General features: G+C 33.6%; 2 protein-coding genes across 2 annotated transcripts; one reads left to right on the top strand and one right to left on the bottom strand.

Annotated features, from left to right (window-relative positions):
• Window positions 1–168: 168 nt before the first annotated feature.
• LOC129234440 (MAD2L1-binding protein-like) lies at window positions 169–8244 on the bottom strand. Its single transcript, XM_054868442.1, has 2 exons — window positions 7913–8244; window positions 169–953 (listed from the first exon to the last, which is right to left on the bottom strand). The coding sequence occupies exons 1-2, from the start codon at window positions 8138–8140 to the stop codon at window positions 360–362; spliced, it is 822 nt and encodes a 273-aa protein (XP_054724417.1). The 5' UTR covers window positions 8141–8244; the 3' UTR covers window positions 169–359.
• A 534-nt stretch (window positions 8245–8778) lies between these two features.
• Window positions 8779–11926, top strand: LOC129234439 (glutaredoxin-related protein 5, mitochondrial-like). The gene is made up of 2 exons (XM_054868441.1): window positions 8779–9040; window positions 11494–11926. Exons 1-2 carry the CDS (start codon window positions 8785–8787, stop codon window positions 11664–11666), a joined length of 429 nt encoding a protein of 142 aa, XP_054724416.1. The 5' UTR covers window positions 8779–8784; the 3' UTR covers window positions 11667–11926.
• Window positions 11927–14011: the final 2085 nt, after the last annotated feature.

The following is a 14011-nucleotide window of genomic DNA, read 5'->3' as shown; positions in this document are numbered from 1 at the left end:
TTAAAAATCAATGGTACAAAAATAGACTTTTATTATTGCATTATCAACTTTGTCCAACAATTTTACAAGTAAAATATAGTACAAAAGAGATAGGGGGAGGGGGGGGGGGGGTAGATTTATTACAAAGTAAGATTTATGGTTTAAAACAATTATAGGTGCATCAAATTATTAGAAGTAAAAAAAGTATAAAAAATGTATTCCCATTTGAATTAATCATTTCAGTGCAATTTTTAAACTAATTAACAATAATTTTAATTTTGTACTAAATTAAATTGTCATAAAAAGAATAATGATGATTTCAATGCTAAGTGTAAAATAGGATATAACTGATACTAAAATCAAGGCAAATTGTTTAATAATTATTGATTAACTTCTTCTATGTGTTTAAAGCCTCGCAAATTAGATTTCATTTTAACCCAAAGCCCGGTACCTCGAGTTCTTAGGGTCGAATCTTTGCTGTCCACCAATGAATCAACCATTCTTCCATCTTCAGACAGTGATTCGCTACAATGGCCACAAGTACTACACGGAAAACGAATAGTCCTCTGCTTGCAATGTTTAGGCACAGCATAAAAGCATTTCTGTTCCATATATTCTGAGAGCGAAACTCCGGGGCCCAACAACAACAGAATAGAAATTGGCAGAGTAGAATCTGCAGTCAAATCTTCCCACAAAGAGCTCTGCAAGATGTCCTTGAAGAAATGGATCCTGCAGCGCTGCAGAGATGCATAATCTTGCTTGCACTCAGGGTTGGAACATTTGAGTGGCAATGTTACACGGTACAGCTCCTTTGGACGCATCATATTTGCTCCCAAGTTCAAAACCACCTCAAGGACATTTTCATTTTGCAGAGTTCTCGAAAGATTGTCGAAAAATTTATCAAATGTAATAACTGTTTCCACAAACAACTGCTTTTTTCTCATGTCCTTTGAGCTGATCTTGAGTGGCAGAAACTGAAAGAAAACAAAAATGAATGTATCTATTTTAATGTAATGTCCTAGTAACAAACTTTCAAATAAATTATTTTCAAATAAAAAAGAACCGACTTCAATAAACAAAGATGAACTAAAAAGTAAAAAAAATTGGTCATACTTATATATGATTTCTTACCCAAACATATAAATCAAATTTATTTTACAATTCCAGTAAAAAATCAACCAAATGAAACACCCAATTATAAAATAAACACTGATTTTAGTTACTATATGATGAATTCTTTTAATATGTAACTAATTACTATAAACAATCTCTTAATTTTAATAACCATTTGAAGTCTTGGCCTCCTATAAACTACTACCTAGGTAGGTTTAGTTTTAAACACTATCGCGTTTTATTAAATTAGTGTTGACAGTCACAAAATTCCATTTAGTCCACTTTATCAGTAAACTAAAAGTTTTGAGTTAAAAATTTGAAGTTTGAAAATAACAAATAATTATATAGATTTTTTTCCTATTCAACTAATATTTTAATATAAAAATAGCATACTAAATATGTATATAAACAATGGATTGTGAAGTATTTTAAAGTGAAAAAAAAAAGTAAGATCAATTGAAGTTTATGTAAGTGTGTTAATAAATCAAATGAGTGTTAAAAAAAATTACAATTCATGTAATAGCATTTATAAAACAAGCACATTAGCTGTAAATTTTAAGATGTTTATCTGTGATATGGAGGTTTATTGCCTGCCCATAATAAGTGCATGGATAAAATTAAAAAGTAGAAATAAACAGTTTTTTAAAATTGGGGTTTCAAAACATTAAAAATCATGTGAAATACACGTGTGTATTTCACGTATTTCTGCTTTAGCCCTGGCTAATGGGCGGTAATTTACTGAATATTAAAATTCATAGTAAAGTCAGAACAAACAACGTAAGTAGAAGCACAAATTTGTAAATTACAGCAGACACGTGTTTCGGCGTTACAGGGAACGCCTTTTTCAATGCAAAAAATAATGAGCTTATGGATGAAAAGACATTATTATTAAAATTCATATTAAAAAAAAAGAAAAAAAGAAAGAAAGAAAAACTACTTGATATTAATAAAAGAAATGTTGGCATGAAGTGAAATCTGTTCTTGCAATACAAATGTGATGATCAGCAACAGGCTCTGACTAGGCTGTTCCCCTAGTCAATATATTAGTCCCCAATGAAGATTAATGACCCTTTTCAGGACTCTTGCCTATTATAGCCTCTTCCGGTACACTGTTCTGAGTACCCACAACCCAACTAAAGTAGCAATTTTTCTTAATTTGTATGACATTAACAATCCATAAAATATGCTGAGTACATAAATATTTTACTATGGGGTGACATCGACAAAAACTCGAAAAATATGACAGTTATAAAATATTTTTAGTCTATATATAAATCTTTGTTTTTTGTGTATGTCTCCAAGTATTTCATTTGACTTCCCCATTGAGTTTATTTTCTACTACTGTATATAATAGTCCAGGGCTGTCCAACTGGCGGCCCGCATGCGGCCTGCCAACACATATTGTGCGGCCCCGCATCGATGTTGACATTCCTAAGTTTGTAAAGAAGGCGGATCGGCCTCAGTTTTTCCATCAAAATGTGAGCTAATTGTTTTATAATCCTTCTGTTTCATTGTTTTATAATTAACTAGAGGACCCGACAGACGTTGTTCTGTTCAAACTTTGTAAATTGAAAAGTTAAAAAAATTCGATAAACTATCAAGTGTTTGAACCGTTCTGTTAAAAAAAAAATTCAGTGACTAAAAGTACTTCTTTTGACTGAAGGAAACAACCCCACTTTTTTTGCTTCTGCCACTATCAGCAAGGCCATGGCCGAAGAACTTTGACCCTTGGTCTTTGGCGTCCAAATTTGGCGACAATTGGGAAAATTGCTAAGACTCTTAGTTTTCAAACTCTTCCCGCAATTTCTACATTGTCTGCGGGAATTATCATAAGGTAGATTGTAAATTATGCAGAATTGGCGAAAACATTTCCCCATTGCATAAATTCCATGGGGCCAAGTTTGTGGACCTTTAAGATATTAAAATGAAGCGAAGCTAAAAGACGTAACCATGGTAATTCGAAACAAAACATCAGTAATTTTAATGGAGATTAGATTTATTTAAACTTGATTTATAACGGCTTGTAACTTTTTTTCCTTTGGAGATAGAAGGTTACTTTTTCAACCAAAGGTCGAGATATTTCCGGAGTAAAAAATGTTGCTTTTTCCAATGGTGTCAAAAAGAAAACTCTGGGACAATTCCTTCACTTTTTATTGATAGATTTAATGAAGAAAGTATTGCCAAAATTTCAGCTAAGCCTAAAAAAGTTCAAGATTAAAATGCAAATTGCTCTCGTCGTAATGAAGTTATAGCATTGAAACAAATTGCTTAGAACGCGGAAAATTCTACCCTTTTCAACGATATAAAATATTAATATGTGCAAGTAATTTTTCACCCCTTTAATAGCCTATAATAGACAATTTACGTGAAATTTTGGGCCTAAACTGGAATAAAAAAAGAACTATATATCAGATTTTTCCGAATTATAGCCTATGTTACTCAGTAAGAAAGCCCCTTTCATGCAGTGAAAGAATTTTTCAAATAGGTGCAGTGGTTCCAGAGATTACCTTGAACATATAAACACACAAAAATCCGCCATCTCCCTTTATAATATTAGTAAAGATAATTAATTACTATTAATGGTTATTGTATAAGAGGTAAGAGGTTATTGTTCAACTTTTCAAACTGCGGCCCACCAGGTGATCAGTGATTGGAATTTTGGCCCGTGGGCTCTTTGCAGTTGGACAGCCCTGTAATTAGTCTAATCATGCCCAATAGCTTATTCACATTGTTAAATTTTATTACTTTTAAATAAATTATGATCTAAAATTAGCTGCACAAAGTGCAATTAAATTTTTTTTAGATGTATGAAACTTTAAAGCTAATGATGCTATTTTAATTAAATGATTAATTCATAATAGCGAATGTATTAGAATAATATACTAATACTACAGGACCCGACAGACGTTGTTCTGTTCAAACTGTAAATTGAAAATTTAAATAAACTTTCAAGTGTTTGAACCATTCTGTTAAAAAAAATAAGTAAAAAGAAAATGTTTTAAGCTGTTTGGCGTCAGAATGCATATATTTATCACAACTTGATTTATCTAATGCCCACTGAGCAGTTGTTTTGTTTAACTATTTTTTCTCGCATTACTTGAAAGATCTTCATAGATTGCATGGTTTGCTCCTTCAGCCATACTCAAAGGATAAAAATTCATCTCAGATATTAAGTGTAAAAAACTAACTACCCATCCAGAACAAATGGGAAATGCCGCTGCAACCAGGGCTGCGGAGTTGGAATGAAAATGCCTGACTCTGACTCCTGATTTTTTAAATTGTACTTTTTCAATTCCCTCTCTCCCTTCGGGGGAACGGGGAAAACATCTAAAAACAGAAATTGAAATATTAATTCTTTTTTATGAAAATTTCACATTTTGTTTTTTATTATAAACCCAAGACGCATACAACATTAGAAATTCAATTTAAAAATCAAATTTTCCAATAGTTACGAGTTTAAGTGAGATGACTTAAAAATCCCTTTAAAAAATTGAAAAGGATTAGCTGTAATTTGCCCCCCCCCCCCTTAATGTTTAACAAATAGATATTGATCAAATCATGTGCTTTCAATTTTTGAAAGCTGTAACTTGAGAGAAAAAAAGCTTTTTCTCGAGGTCCAAGTTCTTGAGAGGGGGTGGTTTGGCCCGGGTGACACCCATCTGGTAGGTGACACCCAAAGTTAATTTCAGAGTTTATAAAAAATATAAATACTTTAATTCTGAAAATTTTCCCAAATATATTTTAAATTATATTTTATCAATAAAATTTCAACAAAAATAGGGCACATACATCAAGAGCTAATTTTACACAAAATGCGACGTATTTCTATGCGCGAATAGCTTTCACTATATCTATATTTCTTTGCTAAATTTTTAATTTAAATTTTATTGGCTGCTTTAGAATTAACCTAAGTATGAAGATTTTTAAGATTACAGTAGAACCTCGATTATCCGAAGTAATTGGGACCGAACCTACTTCGGATAATCGAGAATTCATCTATAATCATCTAGTTTAATATGTAGAGTTGTCGTTCAACTGTTATGGCTATTTTTACTGTTAAAGAAATTAAAATTATAAATGAAAATTAATTTATTTCTGGAACAAAATTTACAATGGTTTAAATGGAAGTTTCATCTGGTGCAATTTCGCCGTCCTTTGCCGTGCAGCTCTATCCCGAAGTTTTCTTAAAATCATGAGTTTAGAGGAATCACACTGTTCCTGTTGTTCCAACCAAGCAAGACCTTTTGCAAAACTCGCAAATGCATCATTGTTACTTATCTTATTTGTTCCAGAATCATTCTCATCTTCATCATCATCATCTTCTTTTGGAGAATTCCGGACTTCTGCTATTAAGTCCTCATCATTGAGCAACTGGAAGCATGCATCTTCCATGTCACAATTCAACCAATCTGTAATTTCTCTATCACCACAATTTTCAAAGCCTTTCATTGTGCTGAAAACGCTTGAAAACTCAGTAACAATATCTTTCGCAATGTCAGTAGCATTTTCATCTGTGCCACTTGAAAAATTCGGCAAAAGTTTTCTCCAACTTCGTCTTAGTGTCGATTGCGGCAAAGATTCCCACGCGTCACTGATCATATAAATGCAGTCTTTGATGTTGATAGTTTTCCAAAACTCAACTATTGAAACTGCACCAGATTCAGAATCTCCTTCAAAAAGTAATTTTCTGATAAACTGCTTTTGGTAACGTCGTTTTAAAGATTCTAAGACTCCCTGACCCATAGGAATAACAGAAGCGCTCCATTCAAATGTTTTTTTTCTTGCCAAGATTTCACTGCAGGCACGAAAATATCAAAAAACCACTTGGAAAACAAATTGGAATCCATCCAAGCATTTTTTTGATTTAAATCGTGTACAGGAAGAGCAGATCTGTTTACATTCTTAAAACATCTCGGATTCTTACTTTTCCCAACAACAGCTAGTTCAAGCTTGTGGGAACCCGATGCGTTGGAGCAGGCTAAAACAGTGACCCTATCTTTCATTCATTTCCTTCCGGGAGCAGAAGTTTCATTTACCGCAGCTAAAGTTTTTTCAGGAAGGGCCTTCCAATACAGTCCGGTTTCATCGCAGTTGTAAATTTGATCTGGGGATAAATTCTCATCTCTTATCAAATCTTCAATCTTTGCAACAAATGAATCAACTGCTGCGATATTTCCAGACAATTTTTCCCCCTCGATATTGAGTTGCCTTATACCATGGCGAATTTTGAATTTCTCTAACCAGCCACTACTGGCTTTGAAGTCATCAGAACCACCAAGCTTCGAGTTGAGAATCAAAGCTTTTTCTTGAATCATTGGTCCAGATAGGGGTATTTCTTCACATCTTTTCTGCACAAACCATTTGTACAAAGTCGCTTCTAAATCTGTATGATCGGCTAATTTCATTGTTTTTCAGAATTTGGCACCTTTCGTGATATCAAACTCAGCAAAATACTTTTTAATTTTTTCCGAGTTTCTTTTCATTTCACTTACGGTTGACACACCAACGTGAAACTCTTTCGCAAGTTTTGTAACAGCTTCACCAGATTCTAGTCTCGTTACAATATCATATTTTTCCTGTATGGTTAATACGATTCTTTTTCTCTTAATGGAAGCCATCATAAAGAAGAAAACATGAGTTTCAAAAATAAGAAAAACAATGCGATAGTTCATTCAGATCATCCGGCAGGTCAAAACTACCAACTTCACTGATAGCACTCAAGAAAATTCTGATCGAAAATGTAGGAGCAGGAAAAGAGAACCCACAGATTAGCACGAAATTTCCGGGAAATTTTGAATTCTGGCCAGCTGCCCAGCCCAACGCGACAGAGAACAGCAAACGGGTTTTCCTTCTTTTCCCTTTTCCTGGAATAGGTTCACAAAGGATAAGTGACACAGAGTGACCCCCCCCCCCCCTTTTCAAATTCTGCTGCGAAGAAAACTTCTCTGCTCTTGAGATTACAAAAGAGGTGATTCTTTGCACTTGCTTACAATCAGACGGTGCAATAACATTTGATTGTTCTGGGCCTCGGCAGTATGACCCTCCAAATTTCGAAATAACATGTGTTTTTGTTTAGAACAGGAACGCTTGAAAGTAGGGGAGAGTATACTCATACCAAGAATTGAGCTATTGAGAAGGAATTCCAAACTATTTATCTGCACTCGTAGTTTGGAAAAAACAGCTGACATGCAAAAGAAATGTGGGGAGAAAAAATTTAAAAATGGATGTTCGTTTAGAGAAAATTTTAGATAATAATAGGAAAAAAAAAAAAGAGAATTGAAACCGACTTCGGTTAACGGATAGTTTCGGTTAATACAGGTTCGGATAAGAGAGGTTCTACTGTAACTGCAATTATTGAGTGTTGTAATTATGGTTTCCAATCCCGCGCCAAATTCAGTCCCCCGAGATTTTGGGATTGTAAAGTGCAAATCCCGTGGGATTGACTTTATTCATCAAAAAAATAAATTTTTATAATAAAAAGTTGTTCTTTTTATGATGGACTGCTTTTATGACTTGAATTAGTAGTCTTCTTGAATTGCGTACAGCAATTGTAAAGTACTACAAAGCCACTGTACTGCTTTTAGAATGAAAAATGACATCTTTTGAAAAGAGATGAGAGCATCAATACAATTTAAAGAAGTAAGGAAAAAAAATACTGACAGTGGGCATTGCATAGCTACCAACAAAGTAAACTAAAAATTTTCTTTGTCAAAATTGTACTATGAAGAAACATTTGACTAGTGCCGTGATAATATCGCCGACATTTGGCTATGATATCGAAATGCTACGAAAAATATTAAACTAAGCAAAATAAACTTACCGATTGAGAATTTTTTCTCTCATCAGGATCATCATTGTAGATCTGATGGCTAATCGAAGATTGGGGATTATGAGAGTTGCTATTTCTACCAAGTGATTGCTTCATCTGTTCAAGTGGTAAAGGAAATTGTCCACGGTAATATAAGACATATTTTAAATAATCAATGACTAAATGGCAAATCGTTGATCGCGAAACTGGTCCAGGAAAAGTAATACAACATTCAGACATTGTGTGAAACAAGGGTAATTGGGGAGATTGATGCTATGGGAAACCTGATCACATTCTTGTTACGAGGATATTTGATCCCGAATCAAAGCTGGAATAACGTTTTCTGCAAAGAAAATATTTACAAGAGGTTTCAAAAATAAAACACGTTATCAACCAGATTCCCTGGTTCAAAAAAACCACTCTCGCTATGCAAGCCAAGCCTTCTCCTCTTCTTCCTTGGTTGCGTTCGACGGACCTCACCGGTCTACCGGTAAGTAACCGGTTACAAACCGCAGCGTTCTGTTACCTCACCGGTTACCATTTTAAGCTGTTGATTGGTTGATTCGAGCACGTGATCATTAGTTATCACGTGATTAACTAACCGGTTGCTCTCGGTCGTGCTCGTCGAACGCAACCCTTGTTGATCACCATCTGCAGAGATGTGAAATGAGGGAAACAAAAGAAAGATAACTGAAACTTTGGGATGCAAATAAATTGAAAAAAAGAACTTAGAGAGAAACAGTTAGTTCATTAAAATACCCTTTCAACATTTTGTATCTGTTATATAGAATTTTTTAAATAAGGATTTCTCTTTTTTTAAAATAAATTTTCGGTTGAGAGAGGATGAAAACATCTCAAATATTATAATATGAAAATAAACAAACATGGCGCTGAAAAATCTTTTAAGAAATAAAATTTGTCTGAATCAAATATTATTTTCATCTTTTAATCGCAGTTTTTGCTCTGGGAGTAAAGAAAGTATCCAAAACTTGGTTAATAAGAGTAAGGTTGTTGTTTTTATGAAAGGCATTCCTGAGCAACCACGTTGCGGATTTAGCAATGCTGTTACTCAAATTTTGCGCATGCACGGAGTGCAGTATGATAGTTACAATGTTCTAGACGATGAAAAATTGCGGCAGGGTATGTTTAACTTTCAGACAATAAAATACATTAAAGAATTTTGAATTGGTTTATCACGTCAGAATAATGTACCGTATATTTTTTTATGACACAAGCAAATACTTGTAAATCAAATCCATCGCGTCAATGCACTTCAATGTCGAAATTTGGTGGTTTAATCAACTATTGTATAGCATCCTTTATCTCACTAAATTATAAGCAAGAATTACAAAACGTAATTGGAGCCAAGTTATTGAAAAAAAAAATGCACTCGCTCAAATATTCGTGTTTCTTAATTTAGTCCTTTTTTTTCAATGAGTTTTTCAGCAGAAATAGCTCATTTTAGTTTTATAATGCCTGCACTTTGGCATTAAAGACTTCTTAAATCGATGGATTATTTAGTTGTTTGTCTAATTCAACTGGGTGGGCTGTCATTTTAAAATTTTCCTCGGGGAGGTGTCAAAAAGGGGGAAATTTTGATAATTGGGAATCTGACGATCATTTTTCATTGGCATCAATTTTTGGCTCCAGCGCCTGTGCGAGAGGTATTTTTCTTTGGCAAATCAAAACAAAGAGATCGGAAACATCTATTCACATAAGGTTACTATAAATCAGCAGGGTTACCAAAATAAAATTATTTATGCCAAAAATGAAACGATTCCCAATTATCGAAATATCCCCTCAACAAGTATTATATACTCATGTCTATAAAACATGCCTACATATTAGGGAGATCCAAATATTCCTTTAAAAAAAAGGAAGTTCTAATTTTTTTTCTCGCCCTATCTTCCAATTTGGTTCCATTTATGTCAAAAATAATTATTGTGAAGCTTTTAATTTTGAGAGGTAGCCCAATCTCCTCCAACTTCAGTATTTGTTAATTTTATGCATTAATTGCAAAGGGAAAGAAAACTCAGGCTAGGAAATCAATACATATTTTAATTTGATTTAAGTCTCCACTCTGGCGTTTTAAAAGTTGAAAATTACGATACAACAATTAGGGATATAAACTGGCTTCCAGAGTGGCCAGATTAGCCACCTTTGGCGCCCGGCTTGTGCAAACCGCTGCTGCAGGCACGTGTTTATTACTGCACATGTTATTTCTGCGACAGTTTTCAAGCAATGCTTTTTTCAATGCTAAAGAAATGAGCTTCTTTTCAGTTATAAGCTCATTTCCTTTGCATTGAAAAAGGCGTTCCTTGTAACGCCAAAACACATGTCTGCAATAACCTGCAATTTATTTTTTGAAGTTATTTTTTATTATACTTTTCAGCCCAATGGTATTTATTTAACTTACCGTGAAATGTTTTGTAATAAGTTGTAAAATAATGTATATATTTTACGTTTCTGTTTTGTGTAATTTATTACGTTGCATTATTTACAATATTTTTTTATGAATTGTGGTTGCGTTTCTTTTCAACTCGTCATCATTAGTTTTTAACGGATTACACAAACAACCTTTCATATGAAATGTACAGTTGTTACGATAGATGACACCATGGAATATATCCTTTCTTGAATCAGAAAAAGCTAAGCCTATTTACAGAATGGAATGATATACCTTATCAATGTTCTAGGAGAGACTAAATGGAAGAACTTAACATAGTGGGACGGTCATTTTCAGTGTGAGAACCCGTTTGAGGAAGCATAAATGGCGATAATAGAGGCACATGGCACAGTTGATAATATCCAATGAAAAATATAGATGGCTTTATCTCCAAGCAGACAGACCTGTGTCTGAAGGTAAATAGGTGTAATGGGCTTTATTCTCTACGTAAAGGATTTCTTTGTGAGCTCATTGAAAAGGTAAAATTATTGGTGTTAAGGTGAGTTAAGATTGCTATGAAGGTAAAGCAAAGAAATAGTGTCAAAACATTTCCCTTTTCCACAAACTTCTCACACAAAAGGGTTTTTTTCTTTTTCAAAGTTGTGTTATTACATATTATTGATACCCCTCTCCATCATTGAAAAAGTTTAAATTTAGAAAAATGCCTCCCCAGGACTGTCATTTTAGAATTTTCAAAGGGTATACCTATACTTATATATTTAATGCATTTTTTAAGGAAAAACAAACAAACCAATGCATGATTACATTGTTTCCAAATCAAGGGGAGGGGGTTGGAGGATTGACCCTCTGATTGCCCAAATGATGGGCGTGCCTGCCCTACCTTCCAATTTGAGTTAGATGTGCCCTCGGTCATGAAGTAATTCTATCAGAATGCATTTTTTTCTTCTTTTTCATTGTTTGTTTAACCTACAATATTCTCTCCTTAGTTTTGTTGTTATGTGATGTTACTAACACAGTTCAAAAAAGTATCACAATTTTTCTTTTCAACTCGAAATCACAATTTTGGTGAAGTTTTATTTATTTTTATTGATGAATAAATGTTCTCTAATCAAACATTTCCATGTAAAATGCAGAATGTGTTTTATTTTCTATACATTTATGTAACTTTCAGTTTTCTATTTTTTAGGTATAAAAGAGTTCTCTAACTGGCCTACCATTCCTCAAGTATTCATTGATGGAGAATTCATTGGGGGCTGTGATATCTTGATGCAAATGCATCAAAGTGGCGAACTCATAGAAGCACTCAAAAAAGTTAATATTACATCTGAATTGCTTAAAGCTGATGAAGAAAAAACATAGCATATTTGTACGTCTAGGAAAATTATTAGCAGTTTTTTAATATTTGCATTTTGTAGAGTATTTTGAACATTTTAATTTTCAAGCATCTTACATTTGGATATTTGCAATAAATTGATTTCAAATACCTTCTTTTTACTTATAACCCAATGCATTTTTAATTTCCAATTATATATGCTTGTATGGAAAATAATTTTTGTTTGATTATAGAAAATCTGACTGAAGTATCAATAAAATTTAGACCATTATATATAGTATATAGAAGTTTGGTAAGACCTCATTTGGAGTATGCTGTTCAGTTATGGTCTCCTTATCTTAAGAAAGATATTAATGCATTTGAAAGGGTTCAAAGGCGGGCTACAAGGCTAATAAATGGACTTTCTCATTTAGATTATGATTCCAGGCTTAGAAGGCTAAAAATGTAGTCTTGAGCAAAGAAGAGACCGAGGGGACATGATTCAGTTGTTTAAATTTATTAAAATGAAAGATGTTATGGGGCTGAAGTTTAGCACTGAAAACAGGACAAGGGGTCATTGTTTTAAGCTATTTAAATCTCAGGCTAACATGGATGTTAGGAAAAATTATTATTTTAGCAGGGTAGTGGAACCTTGGAACAGCTTACCAGAAGAGGTGGTAATGAGCAAGGGATTAGACAGTTTTAAGAGGGCCATTGATCTTCACTGGGGATTGTAAATTGACTAGGACCAGTCTAGCTGGGCCCAGAGCCTGTTGCTGGTCGTCACTTTTGTATTTGTATTATTTTTATTTTCTTGATAATTTTTTCTTCTTTCGAAGAATATATTTAGGGTAAGTTCACCAGTAACAGACAAGGGTCCAGTAACAGACAGTCACAAGTTTGGATTTAAATAATAGGCCTTTTAGGCGAGGCGAGTAAAACTGATGTTGCTGCGACTCATGAATATGGCGCAGCCATCTATTGTTATCAGAGTGAATTTTATGAGTCGGTATTTACAAGGCAGTGGTGGAAGATTAATGTGACCAGACGTCCCGCTTTGTCAAAAAAGTCGCGCTTTTTTTGTTTAAATTCCGTCACACAAGAAATATAACATACAATCTAGATTTTTTAAACGCTTTTTTGATTTTTTGCTGTCAGTAAACGTAAGAACGCCATGTAAAATGTTATTCTTTAATGTTTAATACGCTGAACTACCTCCACCATGATTTGGATTGAAGCTTTGGAGGAGCTGTTAAGCGTCAGGTGTATGCCGCGAACGGGGAAAAATAAATTCATGCAAGGAATTCCTTAATTTTCTGAAAGGCAACAAGAATTTACTTCTTAAAATTGCTTCTAACAGCAAGTACAACTGAAAATAATAATTTTGATTAATAAATTTGTTGTGTGATGCAATATTCTTTACATCAATACTATTAAATTATTTTCAACTTGAGTTCTTTATTGGTACATATGAGTTATTTCTTGGCATTTTTCTGTTACGTAAAATATTAACCCCGTCATGTGTCCTGATTTTTGCTTGAAAAATCTGGCCACATTATGGAAGATTATGAACATCCACCCACAAGGTCAGCTAGTGTATCATGTTCATTTGAATTTAATAAGGCTTTAGTTCTAAAAACAAAAAAAACTTTTGCACATTTTGAAGAGAAAAGGGGAATTATATCTGTTACTCCTCCTTTCCTCATCCTGTCTGTTACTCATCCTTTTAGCCTGGCTTAGTGGGTATCATCAGCTTTTTTGGTGTTTGTTACTGAGGGTCAGACCTTTTTTCGAAATTGAGCAAATAAAAGTAGAATTAACTTGTCAGAGCATCTATAAGCAGCCAAATGTTAGATAAGATGTTGCATGAAAGAATAATAGTTTAAAAAGTCTAAATACAGTAAAAGGCTCAGAAAATTGAGTTGACCTGAGAGCGATGTCTTAAGCCTGTCTGTGACTGATGCCGTTACCCTAAATGGAAATTAATCTTTTTAAATATTTAAATTTGACGAACAAGTTTAGTCTATAATTCAATTATTCATAAGCAGAATAAGTTCTGTCCTCTGCTTGATAAATTAAAAAAAGATGCTCGTTACCAAACTTAAAAAACAAGACTAAATAAATGTTATAGAAAGTGTTAAATAAATAAAAATACTCGAACAGATTGGAAGATCATCCAAGCTATAAAAAAAGACTCATCTTTACAACATGGTAGGCCCCCTGGTATAAAAACACTCCGGGTTCGTTTCATATCATTTTAAACTTTCACTTTTTATTGTACCATGGGCCCTGTTGTATGTAAATCTTCGGCTACTGCACTTGGCTGGGCTAGGCTCATGCATATAAAGAGCACTGTATCCAAGTGATAGTTTTTCTTGCTGAAATTTTTGTT

The sequence above is a fragment of the Uloborus diversus genome, chromosome 1 (genome assembly GCF_026930045.1).
Source record: "Uloborus diversus isolate 005 chromosome 1, Udiv.v.3.1, whole genome shotgun sequence".
In the NCBI taxonomy this organism is placed as follows: domain Eukaryota; kingdom Metazoa; phylum Arthropoda; class Arachnida; order Araneae; family Uloboridae; genus Uloborus; species Uloborus diversus.
This window is presented reverse-complemented; position numbering and strand designations above follow the sequence as displayed.